The 26,322-nt window shown below is 38.3% G+C and overlaps 2 protein-coding genes and 1 non-coding gene across 12 annotated transcripts; 2 read left to right on the forward strand and 1 right to left on the reverse strand.

Annotated features, from left to right (window-relative positions):
- The first annotated feature begins 2,048 nt into the window (after window positions 1-2,048).
- On the forward strand, window positions 2,049-11,086 carry LOC116255765 (probable E3 ubiquitin-protein ligase RZFP34). Of its 6 annotated transcripts, none has more exons than XM_031631751.2 (12): window positions 2,049-2,287; window positions 4,965-5,202; window positions 7,114-7,201; window positions 7,439-7,498; window positions 7,616-7,648; window positions 8,290-8,367; window positions 8,466-8,509; window positions 8,597-8,637; window positions 9,340-9,422; window positions 9,802-9,893; window positions 9,984-10,095; window positions 10,778-11,086. In XM_031631751.2, the coding sequence occupies exons 2-12, from the start codon at window positions 5,024-5,026 to the stop codon at window positions 10,916-10,918; spliced, it is 951 nt and encodes a 316-aa protein (XP_031487611.1). In that variant the 5' UTR covers window positions 2,049-2,287; window positions 4,965-5,023; the 3' UTR covers window positions 10,919-11,086. The 6 variants fall into 6 exon arrangements, with proteins under 6 accessions (XP_031487611.1, XP_031487610.1, XP_031487608.1 ...); XM_031631750.2 differs by having other exon boundaries at window positions 2,049-2,274; XM_031631748.2 differs by having other exon boundaries at window positions 2,050-4,447; window positions 4,576-5,202.
- A 1,050-nt stretch (window positions 11,087-12,136) lies between these two features.
- TRNAR-UCG (transfer RNA arginine (anticodon UCG)) lies at window positions 12,137-12,210 on the forward strand. Its single transcript has one exon. It is a non-coding gene; the product is annotated as a tRNA-Arg (tRNA).
- A 2,036-nt stretch (window positions 12,211-14,246) lies between these two features.
- LOC116256839 (FCS-Like Zinc finger 8-like) lies at window positions 14,247-17,893 on the reverse strand. 5 transcript variants are annotated; one of them, XM_031633348.2, is made up of 3 exons: window positions 17,719-17,893; window positions 15,599-16,646; window positions 14,247-14,736 (listed from the first exon to the last, which is right to left on the reverse strand). In XM_031633348.2, the coding sequence occupies exons 2-3, from the start codon at window positions 16,606-16,608 to the stop codon at window positions 14,586-14,588; spliced, it is 1,161 nt and encodes a 386-aa protein (XP_031489208.1). In that variant the 5' UTR covers window positions 16,609-16,646; window positions 17,719-17,893; the 3' UTR covers window positions 14,247-14,585. The 5 variants fall into 5 exon arrangements, with proteins under 5 accessions (XP_031489208.1, XP_031489207.1, XP_031489211.1 ...); XM_031633347.2 differs by having other exon boundaries at window positions 17,639-17,893; XM_031633351.2 differs by lacking the exon at window positions 17,719-17,893 and adding an exon at window positions 17,572-17,691.
- Window positions 17,894-26,322: the final 8,429 nt, after the last annotated feature.

The following is a 26,322-nucleotide window of genomic DNA, read 5'->3' on the forward strand; positions in this document are numbered from 1 at the left end:
TCGTTCTCTTCTTGGTTGACACTGCGTTACGCCTTTAAATCAAGTCCGAGTTCGAACTATCGCCAAGTGTACAAAGAATTTAGCCATTTAGATGCACTCTAACATGGAATTCGAGGCAATAGGAGATCGGCACAACTGTGCAACGGTTGATTTTGATGGTGTTTGACAATGACAACAGTGTGTTCGTAGAATGCGCATAGTTACGATTCGTGATCTAAAAGAACCATGTTTTTTGTCTCAAACAATATGTTCTATAGAAAGTACTTTTCCTTTTTACCAACCAGTAAAGATAATTTTTTGTTTTGTTAGAGGGTGTTTGGCAATGGTTACATTAATATAATATTACATCAATCTATCCCATATACTGGAGTAAATTTATAAAATATTGTGTTTTAGAGTTTTATAAATCTGCTATAATCTTTACGACACATTTATATCAAAATACAATGATAAAGTTCCCAGTTATGAACAAAGTGTTGACAGGGCAAATGGGGAGTGAGTTCCATGTTATTATCACATTATCTTGATACATGAAAACGATGGTGTTGCTAACATGTTGCATTTGTCGCATGAAGTTGACAGTGTAATTGTATCATCAAAACTATAGTTTCCAATATAATGAATCTTAAAAACGATTTTTTTCTTTTTTGTGTTCGTCATTGCAACGGATGTTATTCATGTTCATCGTCGATCGTATTTCAGTTATTTTGAATTCCAAACGTGCACGAGCACGAACATGTTGATATAACTTGTGAATTACATTTTATTCGTCTGATATAACTTTTTTCTATGTGGTAGAAGAAAGATTGCAAGTTAATATTGTCCTCCGGCTTGCTATATGAATTCACCTGATAAGAACAAGGAAAACAACTACTTTAAAGATTATAATTTCTCAATTATATAGTCACTAATCAAAGATTTCCACCATTACTACGTTCTCGTACATGTTACAGCACAACTGTTCGTGTCCCTTGTAGTTAGTTGGCACGGTTATACAATTGAATCTAAGTACCCTTTTTTCCTCTTAATAACGTATGCGAGCAAAGTGCTGTTTGACAGTAGACAAATGAAGAACCTAAAATTGTTCCCTTGTGTATAATCATTATTTCTCTCCTTAACAATAATTACTTTACGAGGTGTTCTTTAGTTTCGAATGTTGGTTTTTTAATTAAAATTATGGAAACAAAATTCTATTTCGAACTGAAATTGGAATGAATTCGAGTTCTAGTTTCTATTTGTCTTTAATAGTCCAGAATTTAGATTTCATGATTGAAAATGACGTGTTTGACAAAATAGTAATTATAATTCAATAACTGATAAATTAAAACTGTCATGATATGTGCTATAAAGAGATATGAAAAAGGTCTACAGTTGTAAATTTATAATTATACCCTTATGGTAAAATAACAATTCTGAAAATTTGATTCAATAAAAAACATAGAATCCAAATTCTTTGATTGATAGTACAATTATCATTTCATAAATTTTAGTTCCGTGAACTACACAATTCCCGTATCGTCAAGCACCCCCTTAACAAAACTAAAGATAAAAAAAGATTCATACTATAACTAAAGGGGTGGTATATGGCTGCACATAAGTTGAGTCCGAGCTTGGCCAGCTCAAAGTATTCTCTTTCCTTTCTATTTTCTTTCAACCAAACAAATTTTTTAATTTTATTTATTTTCTATAATTTTTAATTAATCAACCAAACAAAAAATTGATTGGTCAATTCCTCTATTTCCTTTCATCCAAATAGGATATTAAGGGAGATGGATTTTAGCTTATTTTTGATTTACTTAGATACTATTAGTTAGAGTTCAATCTGATTTGAGAATCTGTAGTTGATCGTTTCAAAATTTTGGACTTATCAACCAAGTATTTCAGTTGATTTGTTTGGATGAATTTCATTAATAGAGATCTTAAATTGGACTATTTGAATTAAAATGGGGTTTATGAATCTAACACGGTTGAATCGAGCACCGGAAAATTTAAGATCTATCAAATTCACAAATTTCAAGGAAAGGAGTTTTGGTTTGAATTGAATTTTACAAATCACAAATTCGTAGCGTAGCAGACGAAACGCCGAACTCTCTAGAGAGCTGTCTACGTGGAGTTACGCGCGATAAATATCTTTTCCCGCGACGGCGTCCTCCCCAGAGACAGATTGATCGAAACGAGGTGAAGAAGCGGAGACAAGCAGAAACCGGCGACCGGTTCGGGAAAATTTTCAGGACTTTCGACCATTTTTCGGCTCTCGTCCCTCCGGATTCGAAAGTTCGTTTTTCACGTGGAAGTTTTCGTCTTGCTTCTGCCCATTTCTTTGCTGTTTCCGTTTGTTATATATTTCCTTTTATCACTATCGTTTGTCCAAATTCCCTAAATTAGGCAATATCTCTGTTCGGTATTTCTGCTGTTTAAAGCTTGATTGTTGGTCTAGTTTATTTCTTTTGATTTTTGGGGCAACTTTTGAATGGGAGTCTATTTAACTGCAGTATCTGAGATTTAGTGGCTTGTCTCCTGATGAAGGTTAGCATCTTGGTTCGTAGGTTTAGTGTTTTGTTGATGATCACGATTATGGAGATGTATTAAGTAACGGTGTTCGGCTTACTGGATGAGAAATGGGGACAAAGACAGTATTAGCATTCTAAGGATAATGTGCTTAATTTTTGCTAGGAAGTACTTTTTCTTTTCCGGTGCGTTCCTCAGCTTTGGGTTTTGGAAAAAAAAAGGAAGGGTTTTAGCCATGGTTTAAAAGAGTTATACATTGTTTATGAACGTGAATTAAGGAAGAACGAGAATTTCCGAAGATTCTTATGTTTGGGACTTTTCCCTTTGTTGCTGATATATTTATCGTGGAAAAGCGGAGAAGTTCTGAGGTATCAGCCGTTTGACCTGCATACTTTATTCAATTACCTTGGCTAACCTTCAGGAATGCACAGGTTTGGGCCGGTTCCTGATTCAAGATTTGACACGTTCAAGTTAATCTATCTGTTTTTTGTCTTTATTATCGGTTGCAGTATGTGAGAATGCTGGGCCTTCGTATGGATCATCTTGCTAAAATGATCTGTCTTAAATGAACTCCCACTCTGAACGATTCAAATTCGTGCGTGTTGGGCGTTTATGCTACTTACGTGCCAAAGGGACTCAATGAATCGGTCGAATTGTGCACAAGAGTGGTTCCATTAGCTTTTTTAGCATAATTCATATGTAGCATTCATGCGTTGTGTATGGATGGTTGTCAGTTATACTAGATCAGGATGCAACTTTTCTTGTCTGATAAGCTTTTTAAAGACAGCCAAAAGGTTCCAATTTCTGCCCCTTGTCTTAGAATTCACGTCAGCAAGTTAATCAGCTACACAGTATCGTTCATGATGCAGTCAAATAGGCACGTTTGGTTGATGAGGCACATGTTAAGCTTCATGAGTTTGTTTGTCAAAGATGTATTGTTTGTCCATGTGAACCATACTTGCTGAAGTAGTATTGGAGAAGAATCTATAGCGACGACTGATCACAGTTCATCACTTTTATGTTTAGATGCCATGGCTAATTACGATATAGCTTTGTTCCTCATAACATGTATGCTGATTTCTAGGTTCATACATTTAGCAAGCTTGTCCAATAGGATATGCTTTATGATATCCTTGCATATGACTCCCTTAACACGACCAGGCTTATGGATTTATTCTTGTTGTCTTTCTTGAAGGTTAACTTCTGCAGCTGAGATGAAGTAATATTATGTAGCTTACAAGTTGGTTTAAGAGCTTACTAATCAATGCGTGTACTGCAGACAATACTTTGATTTAACCTTATAGGTTTTAATGAAATCCTCATGTGTCAAACATAGCGTATACTTTTATTTGTATCAGTTCTGTTTTGTGCGTGCAAAACTTAGGGTTTTAATGCTTTTGTGCAAGCCCTTTGTTGTCTGAAAAAAGAGGATATGGGATAAGCTAAGGCAAGTATGCACTGCTATTATTTACGCGATTACAACTGGTTTTCTATTTGATGGAACTTCACACCTTTACTTCTACTCAGTTATTAATGCCAATCCTGCACATTTCTGGGCTTTCTCCAGTTATGTGCTCTGGGGAGTTTTTTACCACAAAAAATTTGTCACTTAAAATGCGAACATGTGAATCCTAGGTCAGGTCTCGGAATCTCATCCTTGTTCGCTCTGTAGATTAGTGGCTTTTTCTCTTCAACAGCCTAGAGTAAGTTGGTGTCAGCATTTTGAAGGTTGAACACTGAGTTACAAAATCTTCAATATAATCTTTTTCTTCCCCATCAGAGAAGCCATGCTATCATCAATGCCATACTTATGTTAATATTTTCATAATGACAAAGAGTTACATGGTTGTCAGTTTTCACCACCATCAATGACCTGATACATCATTGTGACATTATTAAAGAAACATTGATCTGGAGGTAGCCCCAAACTCACCTGAAGGTAGGTTTTCACCAACTTGCTGGTCCATATGGTGCCTCCATTCATAATCTTCTCAAAACTTAATCCCTTCCTTTTCTTCTAGACTTTCTTCACATGTGCTTGATATTCTGATGTATTTCTTTTACCAGAAGCTGGACGAACGAACTCGGTGCACATTTTAGTTCACTTCAGGCGATTGCTTTCTAATTTACAGAGTTATTGAAGCAATCAAGTGTTCATGCTGCAATGTCCGCTTGCTACAATAGAAATGTCGAAACTGCTAATCAAATTTGGAGAATCAGGAATTGGTACCTCATGTTTATTAATTGGGGTTTTCTGAATCATGTTCTGATGAATCGTGTTCGAAGTATTGTTGCTGATTGGAGCTGTCAACTTTGTTCGATTATGTGCTGACTTTAATTGGCTGCAGCAGTATCCGGAAATCAGCAATTTCATGTGATGTGTTCCTGTAATGGGGCAGCTTAACTCAATGCTATGGGGCATTCGGGCACGTTACCTAACATCTTTTCACATGCAGGTGTTCTGAGTTTGTAGTGATTGCTTTGCTGTGCCAATTTGAAGCTGATATCCAGCAAAATGGGTACTATATGTCATTCTGTTGGAAGCAATGATGTTGATACTGGGCCGGATGAAGAAAACAGAGACACGGTTCCATGCTTAAAGGAGTCAGTTTTGGAAGGCACTTACAATTCACAACCAAGAGAAAATGGTGCAGAAAAAAATGATAATTCAGATAATGGATACATGCATTATGGGTATGTGAAGCCTTCTTTTATTCTTATAAGGTTTTGAGATTCATTGCAGAGAATTTTATGGTGTTGCAATGTGGGATTTTTTTTTTTTTTGATTTGGGTGGGCCTGGGGGGTGGGGAGTGCAGACTCTCGTGGATATTTGTGTCAGAAAAATGTGCTTTAATGCAGAAGATGCATACTAATTCACCTGCTTGCTACTGCCCTTGCTTAGTTGCTTGTATGACTGTATGAGAGAGAGAGAGAGAGACTCTTCAGATGGAAACTGACAATAGAGGGCAACCTACCACTTATAATAAAAAAATTTAGTTCAGGGTAGAGGTGGAACACATATCGATTGCGCATTGCTGTGTCGGTCCCAGTGTCGCATCTGAGTTTCCCATGTCAGCTAGTGTGGTTGAGGGGAAAGGAAAGAGCAGAGGGGTCCTAGGGATGATAAGTAGATATGGTGAGAGCATCTTCCTAGGATATGGAAAGTGTGCATGTATTTTCTTCTCTACCCTTGATAGTAGGGGGACAGAGCATTTCCAGGAAGACAAGAGCTGGGCCTTTTTTACACAAATGATTTTGATGACTGGCTCTGTAAGTGGTTTTGCAATTGATGACAGGTATATGGTCATCTTGGTCACATTGTACAATGTGATTTTACAGGGGTTTCTTCGTGGAAGATTCTCCTGGTTGTTCAGTTTTCAGGATTCTTTCATGATATCCCTTTTATTGGATTCCCAAGTTGGCTATATCTGGTGGAAATCTACACCAGGCCCCTGTGTTTGTCAAGGTGGCTGTTCCAAGCGCCCACATATTATATCTAACAAATTCCTTTGCAATAAAAGATATAAAGGGTGTTAGACATTATATGTAAATAATATGTGTATAGATTTAAATAATATGCATATATTTGCTTATATATATGTGTGTTTATATGTGTATACTCTACATACCATATATATGTACTTTTGTATGGTCTTCCTGTAGCTTTCATATTCAGTTCCTCTTTCCTTTTAGGTGTTTTGTATATTTTATTTTTCTTTTCCTCTTTTATCTGGTCAAAATTAGTTTTGGAACATTTGGGCTGGGGCTGCCATATTTAGCCCCTCTTGTGTATATAAGGAGGGATGGGTCCCTCTTGTCGACTTTGTTAGGAGCAACAAATGTTTAAATATTCATGCCATAGGGCACTTGTGCTTTATGCGTTTGTAAGTTGTTGCGTTTGTGTTGGGAGATCTTTAAGTCAACTTTTGACTTGGTTATTGTGAAGCTCCAGTGCATTCTTACAAAGGGTACCTAAGGAAGAAGGAAAAAAACTGTGCATGACATTCTCAAGTGAGAGGCCTGCCATACAAGTCAAGGGGCTTATTTTTCACAAGATATAATTTCCCTCGAATAAGCAATTCATGAGAGGCCTTGAAAACATTATAGTTGCTAAAGCATAAAAGGATGCAACAGGATATTTCATTGCCAGATATCATTGTAGGAAACCTTATATGTTGGTCACATGTAAGAGCCATGCCTAAAGAGGTGCCTTTGGTAGAAGTCGGAATCTTCCTGAGCTTGGAAAAATGTTAAAAGAATGAGTAAATTTTCTATCAGTTTTGGTTCATCAGAAATATTAGTGTGTCTCTCTTTGATTAAGATCAATCAGCCGCTTTCTCTATCACACATCCTAAGGCAGGTAACATTCATCGCTAGTGTCTATGTTGATGCCTTGGCAAGTTTATGCAATTAAACATTTTAGGATCTGTTACATCATTTAAGCTGAAGCCAAATCAAGTACGCACTGTTTAACTGAAATTACAGTTATTCTTGATGGTGTTATTTGAAATGGAGATAGCATGCCATGATTTTTGTTGAAATCATCATAAATTTCGCCAACTTGCTTTATCATTATTTCTTCTGATTTTATAAGTATTTGGCAGGTGCCATCATTATAGACGAAGATGCCGCATAAGGGCTCCTTGTTGCAATGAAATCTTCGATTGCAGACACTGTCACAACGAAGTAAAAGTAAGAATTTGTTCCTTTCATGATGAATGAGCCACATCTCTCTCTCTCTCTCTCTCACACACACACACACACATTGATGCACATGTGCAATCATGCGATATGTTGCATGACCAAGCTTTTACTATCTTTCTTTAGGGAGAAAGAAGGCAACGTGGCTGTGTTGGTAACTTCCTTTTTGACTTTTCAGTTCTAACCATGTTCTGTGTTCTTTCTTCTGTTTTTATCTGATCTTTTTAGAACTCTATCAATGTTGAGAGTTCCCACAGACACCAGCTTCCTCGTCATCAAGTGAAGCAGGTGTGTTGTTTTTACTTGGCCCCAATGTTTTTATCTGTGATTGCTTTCTTATTTCTTGTTTTTATCTGTCTCTTTACTTGCCTCGATATTTTTCTTATTCCTATCAATTTCTTTCAGGTTATCTGCTCCCTTTGCAATACTGAACAGGAGGTGAGTTGAATGCCATCACATGTTGTGTCCATAATGACCACATATTGGCCCAAACATTTTATCTCCATTGAGCATCTTAGTTGTACTTGTCAGAAGCTCAGCTAGTCAGTTGACTAATCTGAATCGTCGGGGTTCACTAGTCTGAATAGTCGGTTGAGTCAGCTATCAACCAATCTGTGTTTCAATTTCAACTTTCAAACCAGTGGTTAGGTGGCCAGAATAATTGATTCATTAGCCTGGTTGTCGTTCAACAGGCTAATTTCTGACCTGTAAATATCGTATGCATTCTTTGAATAGATTATATGTTTTGACTTTCTGCATTTATTTCCATGTATATATTTGTTTTTCATGGTCAATTGTCTTGGACCTACAAGCCTTGACTAGTTCAGGGGGCCCTTTTAGGGTCTTGAACAACTTGTGTCGTGTTTCTAATTGACAACTTAGTTCATCATTCAGATCAGAAAAACGCTACTTATTCTCTGTCATCATTTTGATATGTCAGCCAAGTTTAACATTTGATCATATGTTCTGATTGATCATTTTTTTTAAGCTTATTGAGCTTTTAGTTATGCTTTATGGGTTGGTGGCTGGATTGTTTGTCAATTAATGGATTAATATTTTGCCATCATTTCTGTTGTCAGGTTCGGCAATTTTGTATTAATTGTGGTGTCTGCATGGGGAAATATTTCTGTGACATATGCAAGTTCTATGATGATGATGTGAGTCAATATAGAGATTTAAATTGTTTTTGGATGACAACTGTTCTATTGTCTTGGCATGGCAGATATTTACTGTTCTTGGCTGCTTCATCTTGTAGGTGTCAAAGAAACAGTATCACTGCAATGGATGCGGAATATGCAGGTTTGTGGTATTGTCCTTGCTTTTTCTAGTGTCATGTCTACCTGTGTTAGCTAAAGTTTCCCATTTTTTGCTTATTTTATACTGCAGAACGGGTGGTGCTGACCAGTTTTTCCATTGTTTCACATGTGGTGAGTGGCTTTTTTTTAGCTTGAGTTAAATGTTGCAAGTGTAATATCTACACAATCTGCATGGGCAGTGGCATTTGTTTCTTTGTTTAAAATTAAATTAGTTTGCATTCTCTGCAATACAGCAAATTATCATGCACGTGACAACACATAAGTGATGACTAAAAAGTAGCTTATTGAGGGTTTTAAAACCCTGTCAGTTGCAGATGCTACATGTAACCTTGGAACACACACGTTCATGCATTTGTGTGCATTTGTGTGTTGGAATGGTGCCCACTATTTGTGCACCACTCCCTAAAACTTTTATTCATAAAGAGTGATGGTGGGGCCTACCTTTTAAAAAAGAAAAAAGAATGGTTGGTATGGTGGGCATGATTTAGTTTCCTTCTCTCTCTCTCTCTCTCTATATATATATATATATATATATATATATATATATATTGAAATGAAGTTTCAAATAATTCTGAAGTTAATAGCTCAATAACTTTTTCCTCTTCTGTCCTCAAATTTATTCATATGTAATGCTACTATTGTTGTTTAATTGCTATGTGCTCTGAATATTTTTCTAGTCCTGATAAAGCACATGCCTTATTCAGCATTTTAATATTTTTTGTTTAGTTACTGTACGAGCATGCTTGTGCTTGATGCTCCCCTTTCTTTTTTGGTTTCCTTTTTAGCTTTCCTGAAGCGTTTGTGTTATGGCAGGCTGCTGTTACTCTATTGTATTGAAGAACAGCCATCCTTGTGTGGAAAGAGCAATGCATCATAATTGCCCTGTCTGTTTTGAGGTGAGTGTATATGTCAAATAGGAGCCTCCACACCCATACGGTTAGTAATGTTCTGTAGCATGCCCTCTTTGGGACTTGACTAGGCATCTAGGCCTAATTTAGGAATGATAAGAAGTGTCAACTTTAGGCCCAATCTGATGTCTGCCTTTTTGTGGGTGCAGTCCACATTGAGCCTTTGTTCAACTTAAATTTGTCTGTGGTTGTTTGCTAGCCGCTAACATCTTCATTTGATAATTTGTCTTTTGGTGAAATAGCACCAGCAGCACTTTGGTGGTCAATACTAATCATGAAGTTAGCTTGTAATGCGACAAGTGGTGTTTTGCTTACCTTTTCGTCTGTCACATATGTGATGGTGGTGTTTTGTTTACACTTTCTGCAGTACCTTTTTGACTCCACGGATAATGTTGTAGTTCTTCCCTGTGGACACACCATTCACATGGACTGTTTGAAAGAAATGCAACATCACTTGCAGTAAGTCCCAATATTTGCATTCTCTCTATGTTTATAGACTTGTTGATCGCAGTTTGAATGATGAAGCTGTGAACTGTTCTCAATTTCTAGGTATGCATGTCCTTTGTGCTCGAAATCCGTGATGGATATGTCAGAAGTATGGGAAAAGCTTGATACGGAAATTGCATCTATGCCAATGCCTGAATCTTATCAAAACAAGAGGGTAATCTCTCTCTCTCATGCCGGTGCATACATGTCTTCGAGCGTGTTGCATTGTTGTCCGTGAAGCTCATCATTGAACTTTACTTACGATGTTGTCGTTATTGATATATTTGCAAAATGGTACAGTTAATTGAGCTGTATGGGCTGTGTTAGATCAAGGTTTTCTTCTTTCCGTTTTAAGGAAATCTAATATAAATTTTTAAAATGTAAAAATAGAAAAAGGTTTCAGCCTTTCTCTTGGACCAGAGATCAATATGATGGATAGCAGCTTATACGGTCGATAGTGGTAATTTTGTGAATTAATCAACAATGCCAGCATTTTTTTTTTCTCAGTTGAAGAGTTCGGTGCTTACGGGATCTACTGACAGATGTGTAGCTAGGCAATGCTTCATGTTTCCACAAGTCGAGGGAAATTGGCAAAACGTCACTAATTTCCATGGAACTACACAATTAATGGGCATGTTAAGCACTGAATTGCTTCTACGCTGTTGGTTTTGTAAGAAGTCAACTGTCTTGTAGGAAGATCATGTTGAGTTCAAAATGGATAGGATCTGATCATCTTTATCTTGTTTCAAATACTGTCGTCCTATTGCACGTGCCCTACTGCTCGTTGCTTCTGAATCCTTGGGGCTTTGCAGGAGAAGCTTTAGTAAGCCGTTGAATGTGTGTTTGCGTGTCTGCAGGTATGGATTTTATGCAACGATTGTGGAGCAACCTCCCTAGTCAATTTTCACTTTGTCGCGCAGAAGTGCTTGAACTGCAAGTCGTATAATACGCGTCAGACTGGAGGTGCTAGCCCATCGTCCGCATCATGCTCCAGCTGAAGCTTTGGATCTCCTCCTTTCAGGGAACCGGTTCTTGTTGTAAATAAACAATGAAATTTGTTGCAATTGTTTGCAATTTGAAGAGCCGGGTTTGTTGCTTCCTTTAGATTCTTCTATTTGTGCTCGCAACTTTCGACCAATTCGTGAAGTTTGCAGATGGGTTCTTCACTTTTTTCCGTGTCCCTCTGGATCTCATATTTCAGAGCTTCATTGTCTAGTTGGCTTTGCCGGCGTTGCGTTGAGATCAATCATGGTTCCAAGAGCAGAAAAAGAAAGTAAACGTGGGTTGGACTATACAACTGATTAGTAAGGTTGTCGAACCTGATTGCCCATGAGGGCTTCGAATAGATTGCCTTGGTGGATTTGGCCTACAGGTAATTTGATTGACCTTAAAAGGTCGGGTGATGTGAGTTCATCCTGGGCCAAGCAAGCCACCGCAACTTATCATCAAGAGACTTCATCCCGAAGCTCATACCACATCATTGTCACGTACGTTGCTCTTCCTATGGGATTCATAGAGGACTTCTTTTCTCGTACGGCCTTTTCTCTTTCTCGATAAATTTATCGAAAGAAGTTTCGTATCCTTTCCATCGTAAGTGAAATTATTTTTCTGTGCTGAGATTGATATAAGGTGGTGAAGAGTTCACATTCGATTGGTGTTGCTTTAGTTAAAGACTTGGTGGATGGAACTCACCCTCGATTCGAAAGAGAAAACGAAATTTTTTTTAGTTCTACGGATATCGGTCCACCAGAAACTTCATAGCAAACGGTTTTGGTCGGTTCTACGGATTACCAAAAAGTTGAAGGGAAACTCGAAACTAAATCCTTGTGAGCTGCGGTGAAACCCCTTCGGCAACGGGAGATACACCATGTTCAGCTTGAACAAGGTCCATATCCTTCTCCTACCTGGATTTAGCTAGCATTTGAGCACTGGATTGTCCGCTGCACCAGCGTCTGGTTGTTCACTTTTAAACCGCACCTGTTGGCTTTGCAGCGTGGCCTACTAATAAGATGAATCAGACAGAGCCAGGTAAACTTTACTTGTCCTTTGGGCTCGTTTAACCGGCCGATCAGATTTCGGAGCGTTTTTGTTAGTTCGCGATCCTGATGATTAGAACGATTCTCTAAAAGTTCTGGGAGTAAGTCGGATAGGTACAGCTCGTTAAAGCAATTAGTAAGAGCTGTTCAGTATTTAATTTTGAAACGTAATATCAAAGTGACCGCATAGCGCAGTGGATTAGCGCGTTTGACTTCGGATCAAAAGGTCGTGGGTTCGACTCCCACTGTGGTCGCCTGAGCTTAATATTTGAAGTTCACTTTTTTTTTCCCCCAGTAAGTTAGCATTGAAGTTCAGCCGCCCTTTTTCACCTTTTCTTCCTGACATTATCCGCTTTGGGTTTAATAAAGGATCATGTATTGTTTCTTCACTTTTTCCCCATTGTGCAGGCTTCTTGTTCTGCTGTTTCTCACTTAGTCTACTTTTCTTTTTTGCATTTATGATTTTTATGTTGAAATAAGTAATTGAACGAAATGTAGATCAATTTAAATTTTTGGAAGGGTGAGCCTATGTCTAGAGCCATATTGCGATTTCGAGCAGCTTTTACTAAGGTTTAAATGGGAATGGATCAACTTAAACTAATGGTCTGGACTTGGCCAGGACTCATCGCAGCTTCTTTCAAATTTCAGTATCCTATGTTGTTGGATCGACCAAATGGATCTCAGTGATGTCATTTATCCGATTATTAAGTATTTTGGTGCTCGAATGATGCGAAGCTTAAATTTAAGAAGAAAAAAAAAGAAAGCAAATTTTGCAGAACTTGTTTCTAGAAGAGAAAGGTCCAAGAATTGCTTCACGTAATGGAGCTCTTGAAAAGAGTTTCTCAAAGGAACGATTAGTCCAAGAATTGCTTCACGGCATGGAGTTTTTGAGAAGAGTTTTTCAAGGGAAGAAGGATCAAAAGTGGAAGGTGCCAAGTTCCTTTCAGGTGAGCCCACAGAAAGTGCACCCGAAATGCGACGTGCTTGCAAGCCAACAAGAGCTCCATCCACCTAACTAAGACTTTTATCCAATTTTTTTTAATGCCCCAGTGGCATCCGCTGACACAGGTTGGTTTCAAGTTGAAGGAAGTCCAGAGTTTTTTTAATACCCATTGGGGTTCTCGGACACAAGTCGGTCGGAGGGGCCTGCGCAATTCCTACTTGAGCAAATAAATAAATATGGCGTGTTTGCAGACTCCCCAAACAAGAACACTTGCTCAGACCTTCAGGGGTTAAGACATTGCTTTCATGTGAACCGGATCCTCCTCTCACTTTCATGCGAAAGTTCTTTTCGAAAGGAACAAAGGGTACAAACCAAGTGGGTTTCCCTGCAAACCGCGTGATATACAACCAGGAAATTACTTGATTCATGGTCATGGTTCTAAAATCAAGTCAGCGAGGCCATTGCTGCTCTCTCTTAGAGACAGAGAGAGAGAGAGAGAGAGAGAGAACGAGCCACGAATAGCCTTGGGGTTTTATCCCTCAGGCAAGGCGAGCCACGGATTCTCTCACCAAGAGGTGGGGGTTTTCCGGCGGTTTTACTAAGCCTGAGGTGGTTTTCTCCAAGTAAATTTATAGAAAAAGACTGATAGCTACTGCCCAAAATCCCGTATAGGATTTTGTAAAGAGTAGAGCCTTGTATACGAATGGCATGCAAGAGAGAGAGAGAGAGCTAAAAAAGGGAAAATGATGTTCGGAGAAGCTGACAAGAAGTCACAATGATAAAAGCAGAAGGCAACAAAGGAGAGTCAAGTGATGTGAAGGTGTATGGGGACACGGAGAGAGAAAAGGGTCCAGGCGGGGCGACATTAGCTTGGATTGGAGGCCAAACCGATGTTGGACTTGAGTTGCAGGAGGACGGAATTGCTCCTGCCAAGCTATATACTCCACCATGCAACAATTAATGCAGCAACTCATGAGAAAGAGAGTGCAAATCACTGAGCAGGAGGACCCGTCAACTCTTTTAAGTTCTTAACCGGGGTGCAGTTAAAGCTTACTGCAATTCTATACACAAAATGCCCCATTTGATCTCATAATTGAAAGTTGTTTCGAGCTTTAACCTGATGTATAAACAGCCGAAATCGGGTATCAATGGTAAGATTTCGATGAAAGGTCGATCATAAGTGGTAATAGTACATAAAACGTCATTGCAGTTGTATTTAAGGATGAACGCCTGGCACCAATAAACAGAACTAAGTAAAATTCTCGCTTCTCACCGGTTGCTTATTTACAGAAAGAATTGACATAAGCAAAAAAAGAGAGAAATGCAAAGGAGATGAACACCCACGCGTAAAAATAACATATATATTCATTACTCTTCTTCAGTTCAGGGCTTATACCAACCCAAACACAAATATGGGTACCTGCCAGTACTAGAAAAAACATGAGCAAAGGAACCCTAATTGCCAACTACCAACCCTTCCCTGTGAAAGGCTGAGTCTATTCTAGAGGTATATTCAAGAGTGTCTATTTGCTACGTGTTGACTAGCAACAAAAAAAATGTACATAATGAGCATCCGTGGCTGCCTGGAAGAAAGATATACAGCTCTTTGTGAACAGATGATCAAATATTTTTACTTTCAAGTTCATTATACTGGTATTATGGTTGAACTAATTATATTCTTATGTATTATGTTGCCACTGCCAAGCCGGGGAAGAAAAATGTATCACAGGAGGCTGATCCAGATGAAGGATGTGAATTCACCGTCTTTTTCTCCACTTCCTCATCGATCATAATCTCTTGCCAGCGGCAATCAGGGCTGCAAAATGCCTGCTCGCCTCTGCAGAAATGCAGAAAACAAGAAACTCAGGATTAACTTCAAACCTGAATATGATAAGGGGGAGAGAGAGACATAAAACACTGATGCATTTCTTAAAAGCAAGATCGTAAAGTCCATGAACTAGTATATGAAACTAAAATTTACTAGCAGAACAAAAGAATATACCTCTTAGAAAACGAATCATCAATCAGCAGAAATATTAATAAGAAAAAAGAAGCTAATCTGACATGAATCAAGTACCAAACAAATATCGGAAGTATAATCCAGGAAAAAAATCAAAACAAGTTGGAAGGAGAACAAGGTTCCAACCTCGCTTTCGAGCTGCCATAAATTTGAATACCACAACAGCATGGCACACATTAGAAAAAAAAAGTATCCATTTATAAGTAATGTAAAATGACAATAAGCTAATTAGTGGCAGCCTCGCAGCCAGAGTTTTATAGTGATTTTGCTACTGAATAACCAGAAAGGGCGACAGTGGCAGGCAGAAGGTAGTAGAAGAATAGAATTGTAATTTGTAAAATAACAAAAACAAAGCATAATCATATCAAGGAGCCATGCAGATTGCTGGCATTGTTTCCCACTTCTCCTCGGCAGTTTTTTCCAGCAAACCTTAAAAATACAAAATTGACCATGAATAGATAAAAGATCAGCATGGCAGGAAGTACAAATCTCCCTTAAACGCAGAACCATTACATATAACAAATAAACAAACGCAGTAATGGAATCTGCAGTATGAAGCACAGAAGCAACTATATAAACAGCCAGTAACTTCACATAACTGTGTCACGATGAAAACATGTTGGCAAGGTTCTAAACTAATGCTTATCTTCATGTAATCCTGAAATAAATTAAAGAATACCTGTACATATAGATGTCCTCCCCATCAGCCAATTTCTTTTTGCAGGTATAACAGGTGCTCAGAAAATCACCCATCCCAAAAGAGTTGCAGCCTGTTTGTGCCACTCCTCCTCCTGACTCTTCTGGCTTATTAGTAACAGGGATCTCAAGCGAATGGTCTTCCTCCAAGATAAAATCTCCATAGATATGTTTTGTCTTTGGATTTGGCCCATGAGTGATAACGCAAGTGTAATCTTCAGAAAGCTCAATCTCTCCAGCAGAAAAACTGGCACTAAGACTACAATTAGAACTAGCAGCAAGATGGCGATCACCCACATTTGGCTGAGGCGAGGCGAATCCCGAATGAAAAGGGAGCAAGCCATTTTCTGAAAGTCTTGACAAGAACTCAGCACTGGCATTGATCGATTCAGATGAACATGATCGATACGACTTCCCCTTTTGTACAGTCTCAGATGAGGTCACATCCTGTTCCACTGCAAAGTGGGGACATCCCAGATGCGAAAGACCAGATTTTGCTAAACTTTTTGCAGAGAAGACATAGTTTGGTAACGATTTGGGGCTTGTTACACACGAACCTGTCTTCTCCAAACAATCATTTTGGTTTCCGTTACATTGAGGAACACTGATTCTCAGTTGTGGCCCGAAAAGGATGCTCTTGCTCTCTGCGTTCCCTAAAGAATTTGGAGGCTGATGGGTCCTTACATCACTCAATGAGTCCACAATTCCAAGGCCTATGCCCTTAGAAGACCAGCTCTTTGTCTGGCTTTGGAGACCATCAAGGTCCGACCTCTGCGTCCAGAATGAGCTTCCAAAGGCAGAGAATATCCTGGCATCTAAAGGAGAAGTAGGACTTCTCACAGCATCACAATCTGATAAACCCTTGGAACTGAAGCCCACAAACAAGCCTGGGATGCTGAAAAAGGAAGTGTTCATGAGCTTAGGAGACAAGTTTGAGCATGAATCAGACATGAGTTCACCCTTGCTAAGATCTTTCTGAACCTTCCGCAGCATTATCTCAAAACCCAAAACAAAATTGGGTGTTCTCAAATCTGCAACCAAAGAAGAAGAAAATTAAGCACATCGCTGCAAGACAATAGAAGCAAGAAAGTGGAAGACAAAGAAAACACAGAAAAGGCGACTGAAGAGAAAAAAAAGGATGATCAATAATGAAGAAAACACAAACATGAAATAGAAAGAAAAACAGTAAATCAGAGAAAGGTGAGGAGGAGAGGAACAGGAGGACGAAGCAGATAGTCCTTCCTATCCGGCATAGACCAGAAGCAGAAGACTTTTCAACAAAACAAATCAATCAAAAGAAAAACCCCAAAGGAGCACACATACCATATAACACCAATTATTGCACAAAACCGCACGTTATCAAACTGAAAAAATAGACAGGAAAGAAAATGAAATTGAATCCGAAATTAAGGAACACATGATGAACACCAGAGAGCAAAAAGGGGAAGAAAATATCACTTTTCATTCCTTACACCAAAACCATAAACTGACATTTTTTCCAAGCATAAACTTAGAAAGACAACACCCCAATCCGGCGTTAGGAGAATATGAACGAGGACCTCGTTCTTAGGAAGGCGAGGTACTAAAACCCCCTTGAATGCCTCAGTTGAAGGAGTAAGACTATCTAATAGTGAATCAAAACCACGCACTAAGATTCTTATTTTTAAGAAAGGCAAAAGGAAGAGGATAACGCCGAGGAAGAAGAAGGAAACCAGAAGCATGATTGAAACCAAACCAGGAACCGTCCCCATGCAGGAAGGGTAGCCCCAATGCAATTGAAAACAGAAAAACCCAAAAGAGAAAACAAACAGAAAAACCGAAAACAAGATTACCAGCTCAAGAAAAAATTGGAGAAAATCCCCAAAAAAGCAGGAAACACAAGCATGGCAACCGAGCACCACAAAAGAAGAAACTAGAAAGCAGCAGAATGCACCACCATCAACCGAAGAAGTTCACCAGGCAGATCGAAATATCAAAATCATCACAAAAGGGTCCAGATGATCAAAAAAGATTTAGCACCCACATGGGTTGATCTGATGACCACTGCCGACACAGAAGTGCTTGTGCATTCTGTGAATGTGTGTGTAAGACTAAGAGCCCAACCTGTTCTCTTTTTCGGGTGGAAAGATGGATCAGCTTGCTAAATGTGGTTAAAATTAGGATGATATAAATAACAAGCAAAGGATGAATCTTGCGCACTACTATTCCCTGTTCTGGTCTTTTCTTTTCTTTCTCTTTTATTTTTCCCTTTTCTCAACACCTGTGTGTTCTGCATCAAAATCAGCGAGCGCAGGAGACTTCGTATATAAGCCAAGGCCTGCAAAACACTTTGACGGGAAAACGTATACATATACGCAAGACTATTCATATGCTCTACTTACGGAAGTACTTGGATTCTCGTCTACTGCGCAAAGATACGTTCTCACCAACTCATTATCTCTGACGATGGAGGTGGACCGACGACTGCCCCTCTCTCTGTCTTCTACTTCTTCTGTTTCCAAGTTAGTATTACCTGTGCCTCAATAATCGAATATTGTAGATTTCAGCTTTATTTGTTGAAGAAAGACGTATGTAGCCAATACTAAAATCCTGTCTGTGTTTGCTTTAATAAATAAGTCAAAAACTTACATTAGTTTTATCATTTATATTAATACACTTCTCAATAAAAGACTATTTTTTTTCTCAATGTAAATGAAATGGGTATCTCATCATATTACCCCAGCTGAAACCCCTCAACTACAAGGATTTTTAGATAAATTAGTTGCAAATCTAAAGAGAAACAATATGCAGGTGTTTGATATTATTCTGATGTAGGATATGTTTTCGTCGATTCTTAACTTAAATGTAACATCCCGATGCATTATACTGATCATGATAAATATAGATTATTATATCTTTGTTTGTGGCACGTATTGGAATATTGATTGGATAAGCCATTTAGTGGGTTTGGTTCCTAGAGGATTCCTCGTCATCAAAAAATATACGTATGTTGCAACAATGGCGATTGATTATCACCTCCAACTAAAAAATTTGGCGTCGTCTAATGTGGAGAATTAGATGACAAGTCCTGTTTCTAAAGCAACTGCTCTGTTTAATCTAATCATCCACTGCGTAGTTAGATCCAAATAGTTTATTTGTAAAAAGACTAATTTCACTATGGGTACTTTTAATTTTTGTTGTGTTAAAACATATATATATAATCTTTCCGTAATTTTTTGCACTCTCGCAGTTCCAATTTTCTAAAAATTTCGGCTTCTCACTGAAACGTGAAAAGAAAAGGAAAACTCTTTCTGCCAAAGTGGATAATTAGGATTCGTGAGCCGTAACATCTTCCATAAATTTTTTCAAAATTCAGAAACACGGAACTGGATGTTTCCAATCTCCTAAACTGTTATTGTTTTCCTAAAGCGGTATGAACTAACTTATCAACTACCAAAAAAGATATGCTTTTGCATGACACACCTATTTCTCAACAAATGCATTTCAAATATATACATCTGCCTAAAGTGCACGATGGTGTTTTCCATTTGTGATTTAAGTATTTATTATCCATGGGTGGTCGCCTAATTTAGACCATTGGGGAATTAAAATTTGGATTATTTCAATGTAGAGTAAAATGGTTGAAAAACACTAATATGTGGATATGTGCAGCGAGCAGAGCCACAAATTTTGCATCAAAAAGTCCCATAGTCAAGAAACTAATTGTTATAAGGGTCACTTTAAAAATTAATACAAATAGAGCTGCACAACAAATCGAGCCAACTCAAGGTTGACCGAAACTCACTGAGTAAACTCGGCTCAAGCTTGACTAGTTCCTAAGCAAATCGAATACAACCTACTTCAGAACTTAAAGCTTAAACGATAAATTAAGAAAAAAAAAAGGAAGGCTTATCTTAAATACACAAAATTGCGAGTACTTTTCTAAACATGGTTTTTTTTTTTTTTTTTTGTTTGCTGCGCTTTAAGTAGTGGCTGTGGAGAAACCTTGTACCTTCTAGAACTTGAAGGGGTAGGCTAGTTCCTAAAACATAAAGGGTAAAATGGTAATCTAATATACCTGAAGAGAGCTTTTACGGTATGCTGCGTATATACGAAGCATTACCCTTTTCCTTGAGAGCATCACAAAACGACAAAAAATTGATTGTGGCGTTGAATTATGAGGCTTGTCCGACTTCCGCTTTTAAAGTTTTAACCCCACCCCACGGTTTACTCGCTTTTTTACCGGGTTCCTGCCGAGTAATCGGCGATTCGTTCGAATTGAATCGGCCCGAAGTACGTCCAAGAGGAAAAATGTAAAATATTGAAGAGACGAGACACTAGAGAAAGGACATCCACCGACGAGAGTCGTACTGGATCCGGGTACGCTTGGAATCGTAACCGGGTCCAAATTCAGGTCCAAAGGATCCATTTATGGAAAAATCAAATCATGATCCAGTGGGGTCCGCCGAATGTTGACCAGATAGTGTGATCTGCCCAAGAGATTCAAATCAAATATCTTGTATCCAATCTCCATACATTTTGGCAGTCAGTTTTCAACATATCACTGGATTTGCTAACCGGGTCCAAATTCAGGTTCAGTGGCTGACAGGAATCGGATCCGTTGCTTCGTTATGGCTCAGATTCGGTATATTGGTTCTGGAAGGGAAACCGTCCTAGACCCGAAGCTGTTGACCCGAGCGGATTCACCTCGGCGAGTTTTCACATCCGTGACCCCAACCGACAGTCAATCCCTCACGGCCACCGTCACGGCGGTGGACGGGCGTTATCAACGCCGTTAGCGCATCATTTCCATCGCGTCGGCTTTTGAGTGGGCCCCGCGTCACCGGCTGGGGCCCACCGTCCCCCAAGTTAACCAGGGGCAGAGTTTAACCTGACCATCGTTCTTTCTCCACTGACTGACGAACCTGACTCTTTGGCTCTCCCTTCTTTTAAAAAGGAGCAATCGGAAGCCACCACGCGTCTTGCTTTTCCGCTGAGCCCGAAGGACGCGTGGACGGTGGAAGATGGGTTCCCCTTCGACGTTTCTCCCAGATCGACGGCTGCCGTTGCTCGCTAGCGCAAGCGCATTAATACGTATGGGGACTGAATGCCCGAAGTTCCCCCGTCCTTCTTAAGGGCGAATTCTCGGAAATCGCCCGGTCAATTTGAGAAATGGTCGTCGTGTCCCTGCCTTTTTCGAACGGCCAAGATGGACCGTACCATTTGGGTCGTGAATCGTGATCCGTAGTGGGGGAATAAAATAATGAGCGTATTTGGATCATCTAGTTTTTTGGAGCTGAATAAATAAGTCCGGACCTTCGAGAAGGGAAACACGAAGAAGGTGATTCTGTTGACCCGTGTTACGATTTGGATTTGGATTTAGGCATTTTGAAATTTATTTATGCAAACACCAACGGCATTAAACGACAATCTTGGGTACGAGTAGCAATATCTGTTTGTTTAATCGAGACTGTCTAAGTACTACATTGAATGAGAAAGCATTTCGTAGTTCTCCAATTTTAATATCATTTATGAGGAAGTACTCGGTGAAGTCCCATTTTAAACGACAATCTTGGGTACGAGTAGCAATATCTGTTTAATGCTTGTATTTGGGTATCCAAGACAATTAAACGGACTTGCGTGTACAAATGGTTAATGGCTTTTTTAAAAATGATTTATAGTACATTAATAATGATTTTTTAATTATTAGCCATCTTGCACTTGACTTGTATTACAGATTAGAAAATACCAATAATATGAAATTGCAAAAGAAGATGATTGGATCAAAATTTACAAAATTTAGTTTAGTGTGATTATATCAGGTTTCTTATGGTAAATGGCACGTAATGCCTCAATACTTTTAGATTCTACATCTAATAAACTCATAAGTGGGAAGATAAATTAAATTCTTTTACATATATAAAAGGAGGTGAAAGTCTTTCCCCACCTGATCTTGCACGTTATGATTATGGAATAGTTAGATTACCATTCACTCACTCTCTTTATTTCTTTCTCTCTGTCACTAATTTAAAAATACTTATATCTCATACGACACTTATATATGTATAAAGATAAATGGTTAAAAATGTCAACTTATAAATAAAAAAATTATAAGCGATTGATTGGTATGAACAATTGCCCACAACAATTACCATGTGGCTTTGCCGTTGGAACCTAATTCTGATTGGAATTCATATTAGATCATACATGCCTCTAAACAAAATATATCATTCATTTAAAACAACTCTGATAATCAATCACGTTAATCGTACATGCGTTCTAAACAAAAGATGGCAATCATCTAAAAACAATATTAAATCCAATGAAATCTAAGAAAATATTGGTTTTTGAAGGATTCCAGTTCAATACTTCAGTTGTCCTATCAAAAAGTGTCCAAAGAAAATAAAAAAATTATAGAAGAGGGCGCTTGGACGTTGAGAAACAAGGGAAGTGCTGCACGTTTTCGAGACACGCAATAAAAAAACGTTATTTTTAACCTCATACGGTTTTTAAAATTCCCGCAATATGTGTTTCCCTCGCAATAAACCTTCACCTGGTGTTTCACGGCTAACGAAAAATTCCCACCCGTGGTCGATTATTTAAAAAGCAAGGATAATAAAAAACGACGATATTTTTATCTCGTCCATTGATGTTCCGCCCGGTCACGTGAGCGCGAGGTGGCTCCGTGTCCCGTGCACGCACGCACGTGTGCGTGGATCTGCTCCAGCTTTTCTTGGTTTGCACGTCTCATTTTCTCGTTAAAATCACTCATCGGAGTCGTTATAAAAAAAAAAAAACTTTTAATGCTTTTACATCGAAAATGAAATCAGAAGTTACAATCAATCACCTTTTTTAGATTTATTTAAACCTGAATCTAGGGTAGCATAACTAGTGAGCTAACTAAAAATTTAAATGAGTCAAACTCAAAGCTTTAACTTAAAACTTGAGTTAATAAACGAGTCAAGTTCTAGTCAAGTTCCAGCTCAACATTATTAAGCTCAAGTAAGTTTGTTTAATATAGATCTTTTTTTTTATATATAATTTCATAACTTAAAACAAGAGAATGACATCAAGTTAAATGGACAGTTTAACGAGCTTAAACAAGCCGAGCTCGAGTTAACGAGCTTAAACAAGCCGACCTTGAGTTGAAACTCGATTTTGAGTTTAATGTTTTTTAATTATTTTTTCACATTTTTTTTGGAATGCTACATTCATGGCAATAAAAAAAAAAAAAAGAAACTGTTGTTGAAGCAAAGGCAGTATGAAGGTTGAACGATCGAGTCTCGAGAGGGCCCAGGCTTGCAGAGACATTGACTATATCTTATCAATGCTCCCTTCAATTGTCATACGTATGGGACCTAATATTAAATGGTCACGACTTTGAAGAGGTCTGCTGGTCGTGTCGGTTGCACCACACGGCAAGGCCTTCAATGGAGATCAAGTCCTGTTTTAATTGATCCTCCAACCACATGAATTATTTGTATGTTTATGTTGAAATTATTGCAACATTGATACCCACGAGAGTACACTCACAATAAAAACGCAATCCAAGTTAGTTCCGCATCAAACCTGCTAGAGGAAACCTCCATAAATTTTATTAATCCAACGGTGCCAAAAACAATATTTATAGGATAATTAACAAAAATTGTTGCAACTTACACAAGAGAGAGCATTGAACCTCAAACTAAGGGCAGCAATGAAAGAGTATGCATATCTGGATTTTCGTTTGTGAAACAAAATAGTTGAACTTTGTTAGCCACAATTTGGAGAGCAGTTCTATTTCCCCTTTTACCTCAGAATTTCCATTTCCTATTGTTCGCACTGATGGTAATGATGGAGCAACCATTGAAGTCAAAGTAAAAAGCGTCCAAGCTAACATCTCTGTCTCAGGGAAAGGAGATATCAATTTGTGGCAGAAAATATTTTCCACTTTAAAAACATCTTTGACTTCATTTACCTTTACTGCAACCTATCAAGCACCATTAGTTTTTCTAGATGCTATTTAGATAGTTTCATGGTTAGGATGAGTGGTTAGCCACTTGCCCGAAGAATGCCGAAACTGGTCTAAAACCGCATTTCCAAAAGTTTCGCAGGCGAGCTATCAAAGAGGGCGGCAAAGCTGTTGACACAGTCAAACCATGTCTGCGAGCACATGAAGTCTACGGATCTGCTATCTCCCCCATGAAATCGCTTGTTTTTCCACTTCCATTTACTCCAGATTACAGTTTGAAAGCAAATCCTCCAGCATCGAGCGACCCAACCTCTCTTAAAGCTACAACTATACCAGTGCTTTAATTCCTCGATGATATTGCTTCATCTCACAATTTTTTTTCCAAATTTCTTAGAAACCAAATTCCATATTTTCTTAGCAAGACGGCATTCCAGAAACACATACCCATTTGACTCCTCAGCAGCGCGATTTGCTAGGGAAAGTCTCATCTTCTTTTGTATGACTTGAGTAGGGAGACGACCATTTAAATGGTGAACCAACGGCTACGAGGATGAACATCTTTGTTCCAAATGAGTTCCTTTGAAGTTTCTTTATGCCACTTCTCTCTAATATCCTCTCAGGTATCTCTCACCTTAGCTTCGAGGGCAGGCCTCCCAGCACAATGAAGAACATCCAAATGACTTCCCAATTGAGGTTGGTCATCTAAAGCATACGAAGAACTGCGTTGAATTCATGAATAAGGAAGAGATCAAATTCTAAAATTTGTTGGATGGTCATTTTTTTAGATTCTTGAAGGAATAAAAGTTCTTATTCTAAGAGGGCATCAGCCAGAACATGACCTCCCCATTTACCATAACAATAGCTTATCTCACCTCTACCGATCTGCCACACAACATTTCCCTTAACAGGATACAAGGCATAATGCAATTCTTGAAAAACCAGGACTATTTCGCTTTGGGCTTAATAACCCATAAACTCATAGGAGTAACATATTTCTTGTGGCAAAATTTGACCCAATTTACTTCATGGGCACAGATGGAAATGGACCATTTTTACCTGACACGCCTTAAACCATTTTTCGAGACATGATAATCTCACACCTCCCTCATAGTAAGGTTTACAAACTTGGTCTCAAGCAATAAGGTGCATAGTTATAGAGTTTCATCTCCCCCCATAAAAATGGCCATAGATGCAACAAGTAGCCCATACACCGACAAACGTCCATAAGCCAATAACACTGCCAATGACATGTTTAAAAAGGCATAGTCGGCCAGCATAGCAGAGGGTGGCTGACTTTCACAAAGAATGCCGTTTTTCAACATTGTTGATGAGTGGTTGACACCATTCATCTTTAAGTTACCAGCGAACAAAGACAGCCCAAGGTAAGAGGTAGGGAGGTCATCACAAGGCCACCCAAGAGTGGCACAAATCATGTCTTTCGCCTCAGCGGACACTGCATCAAAAAAGTAAATATTAGATTTTTGGGGGTTAACCTTCAGACATCCAAGTTAGTTACTACCAACTTTTTTTTATAATGTCAGTTTTTTTGTGGTTAAAAAAGTCAATGTGGCAGTTTGGTAATAGTAGCAAGTTGTTATTATCTTATTAAAATCTATGCTATTCATAAAACGATACCAAAAGAGGGTTCCATAAAGTTGTTCTAATTTTTTAGACAAATTCATGAAACGAAACGATACTAACTTGTTACTATTGCCAAACACTTCATAGTAACTTCAGATAAAATTTAAGAAATGTTTGCCATTAGAGACACTAAAATGCATTGTTTTATAAAACAACACCAATCTTTTACGACAGGTTCATAATATTGTTAGTACTATTGTGTTCCAAGTGACACCTTAGAGGTTGATCGGCAAACAAAACATTTTGTAAGTATTTAATGAACTTTCTTAAAAAATGGAGGTAGATTCATAGACACTTATCAATGTTAAAGTAAATTAATTGAACAATCATAGAGTGTTCCAGCTGCCAAAAAGAGCCACTTAAGAGCTGTTTGGCAATAGGAAGGCTCAGTGAGTGTTACATCATTCGTTGAACACTAGAACTATTGTTTTACAATTATGCTCTAATTTTTATAACAAATTTATGAGACACTCACAAAGTGTTTGTACAACCATAGAATACATTTGCTAAATTGAAGTTCACCAGAGAACATCTGTAATTTGAATTATTTTTCCCTCTCCCCAGCCCCTTCTTCCAATTGGACTTCATATCAATTATGAATATGTAAGCCCACCATAGTGAGTCTCTACATAGTAATGGTTTTATGGTGTATATATATATATATATATATATATATATATATATATATATATATATATATATATATATAGAGAGAGAGAGAGAGAGAGAGAGTATGTCATACCCATTTACCCACATTTTCTACAATGACCAAGCCCACACCTTTATCTCAGCACCCATATGACTTAGCTTTATGCATGATATCATTGGTTGCTTATATATTTAGATATATATTCAGAAGAACTTTGTTTTTCATGTAGTATATAAATACGGATATAGTGCGAGGTGTGAACAGGGTAAGAGGATCTCATTTCATTCCACCTCGTCATGGTGCACCATATTCTATCGCTTTGTAATATTACAGGGGCCGCATAATATAGATGCACTACTTATGCCAAATAAATGTCATATATCATATTCTCAAGCAAGATGACTTGAATGAAAAATGTAGCAAGCTATAAGTTATTCTATATAACCATGAAAATAATTGACAACTATTTTGCTTTGTTCACATCGTG

The sequence above is a fragment of the Nymphaea colorata genome, chromosome 6 (assembly GCF_008831285.2).
Source record: "Nymphaea colorata isolate Beijing-Zhang1983 chromosome 6, ASM883128v2, whole genome shotgun sequence".
Classification (NCBI taxonomy): Eukaryota; Viridiplantae; Streptophyta; class Magnoliopsida; order Nymphaeales; family Nymphaeaceae; genus Nymphaea; species Nymphaea colorata.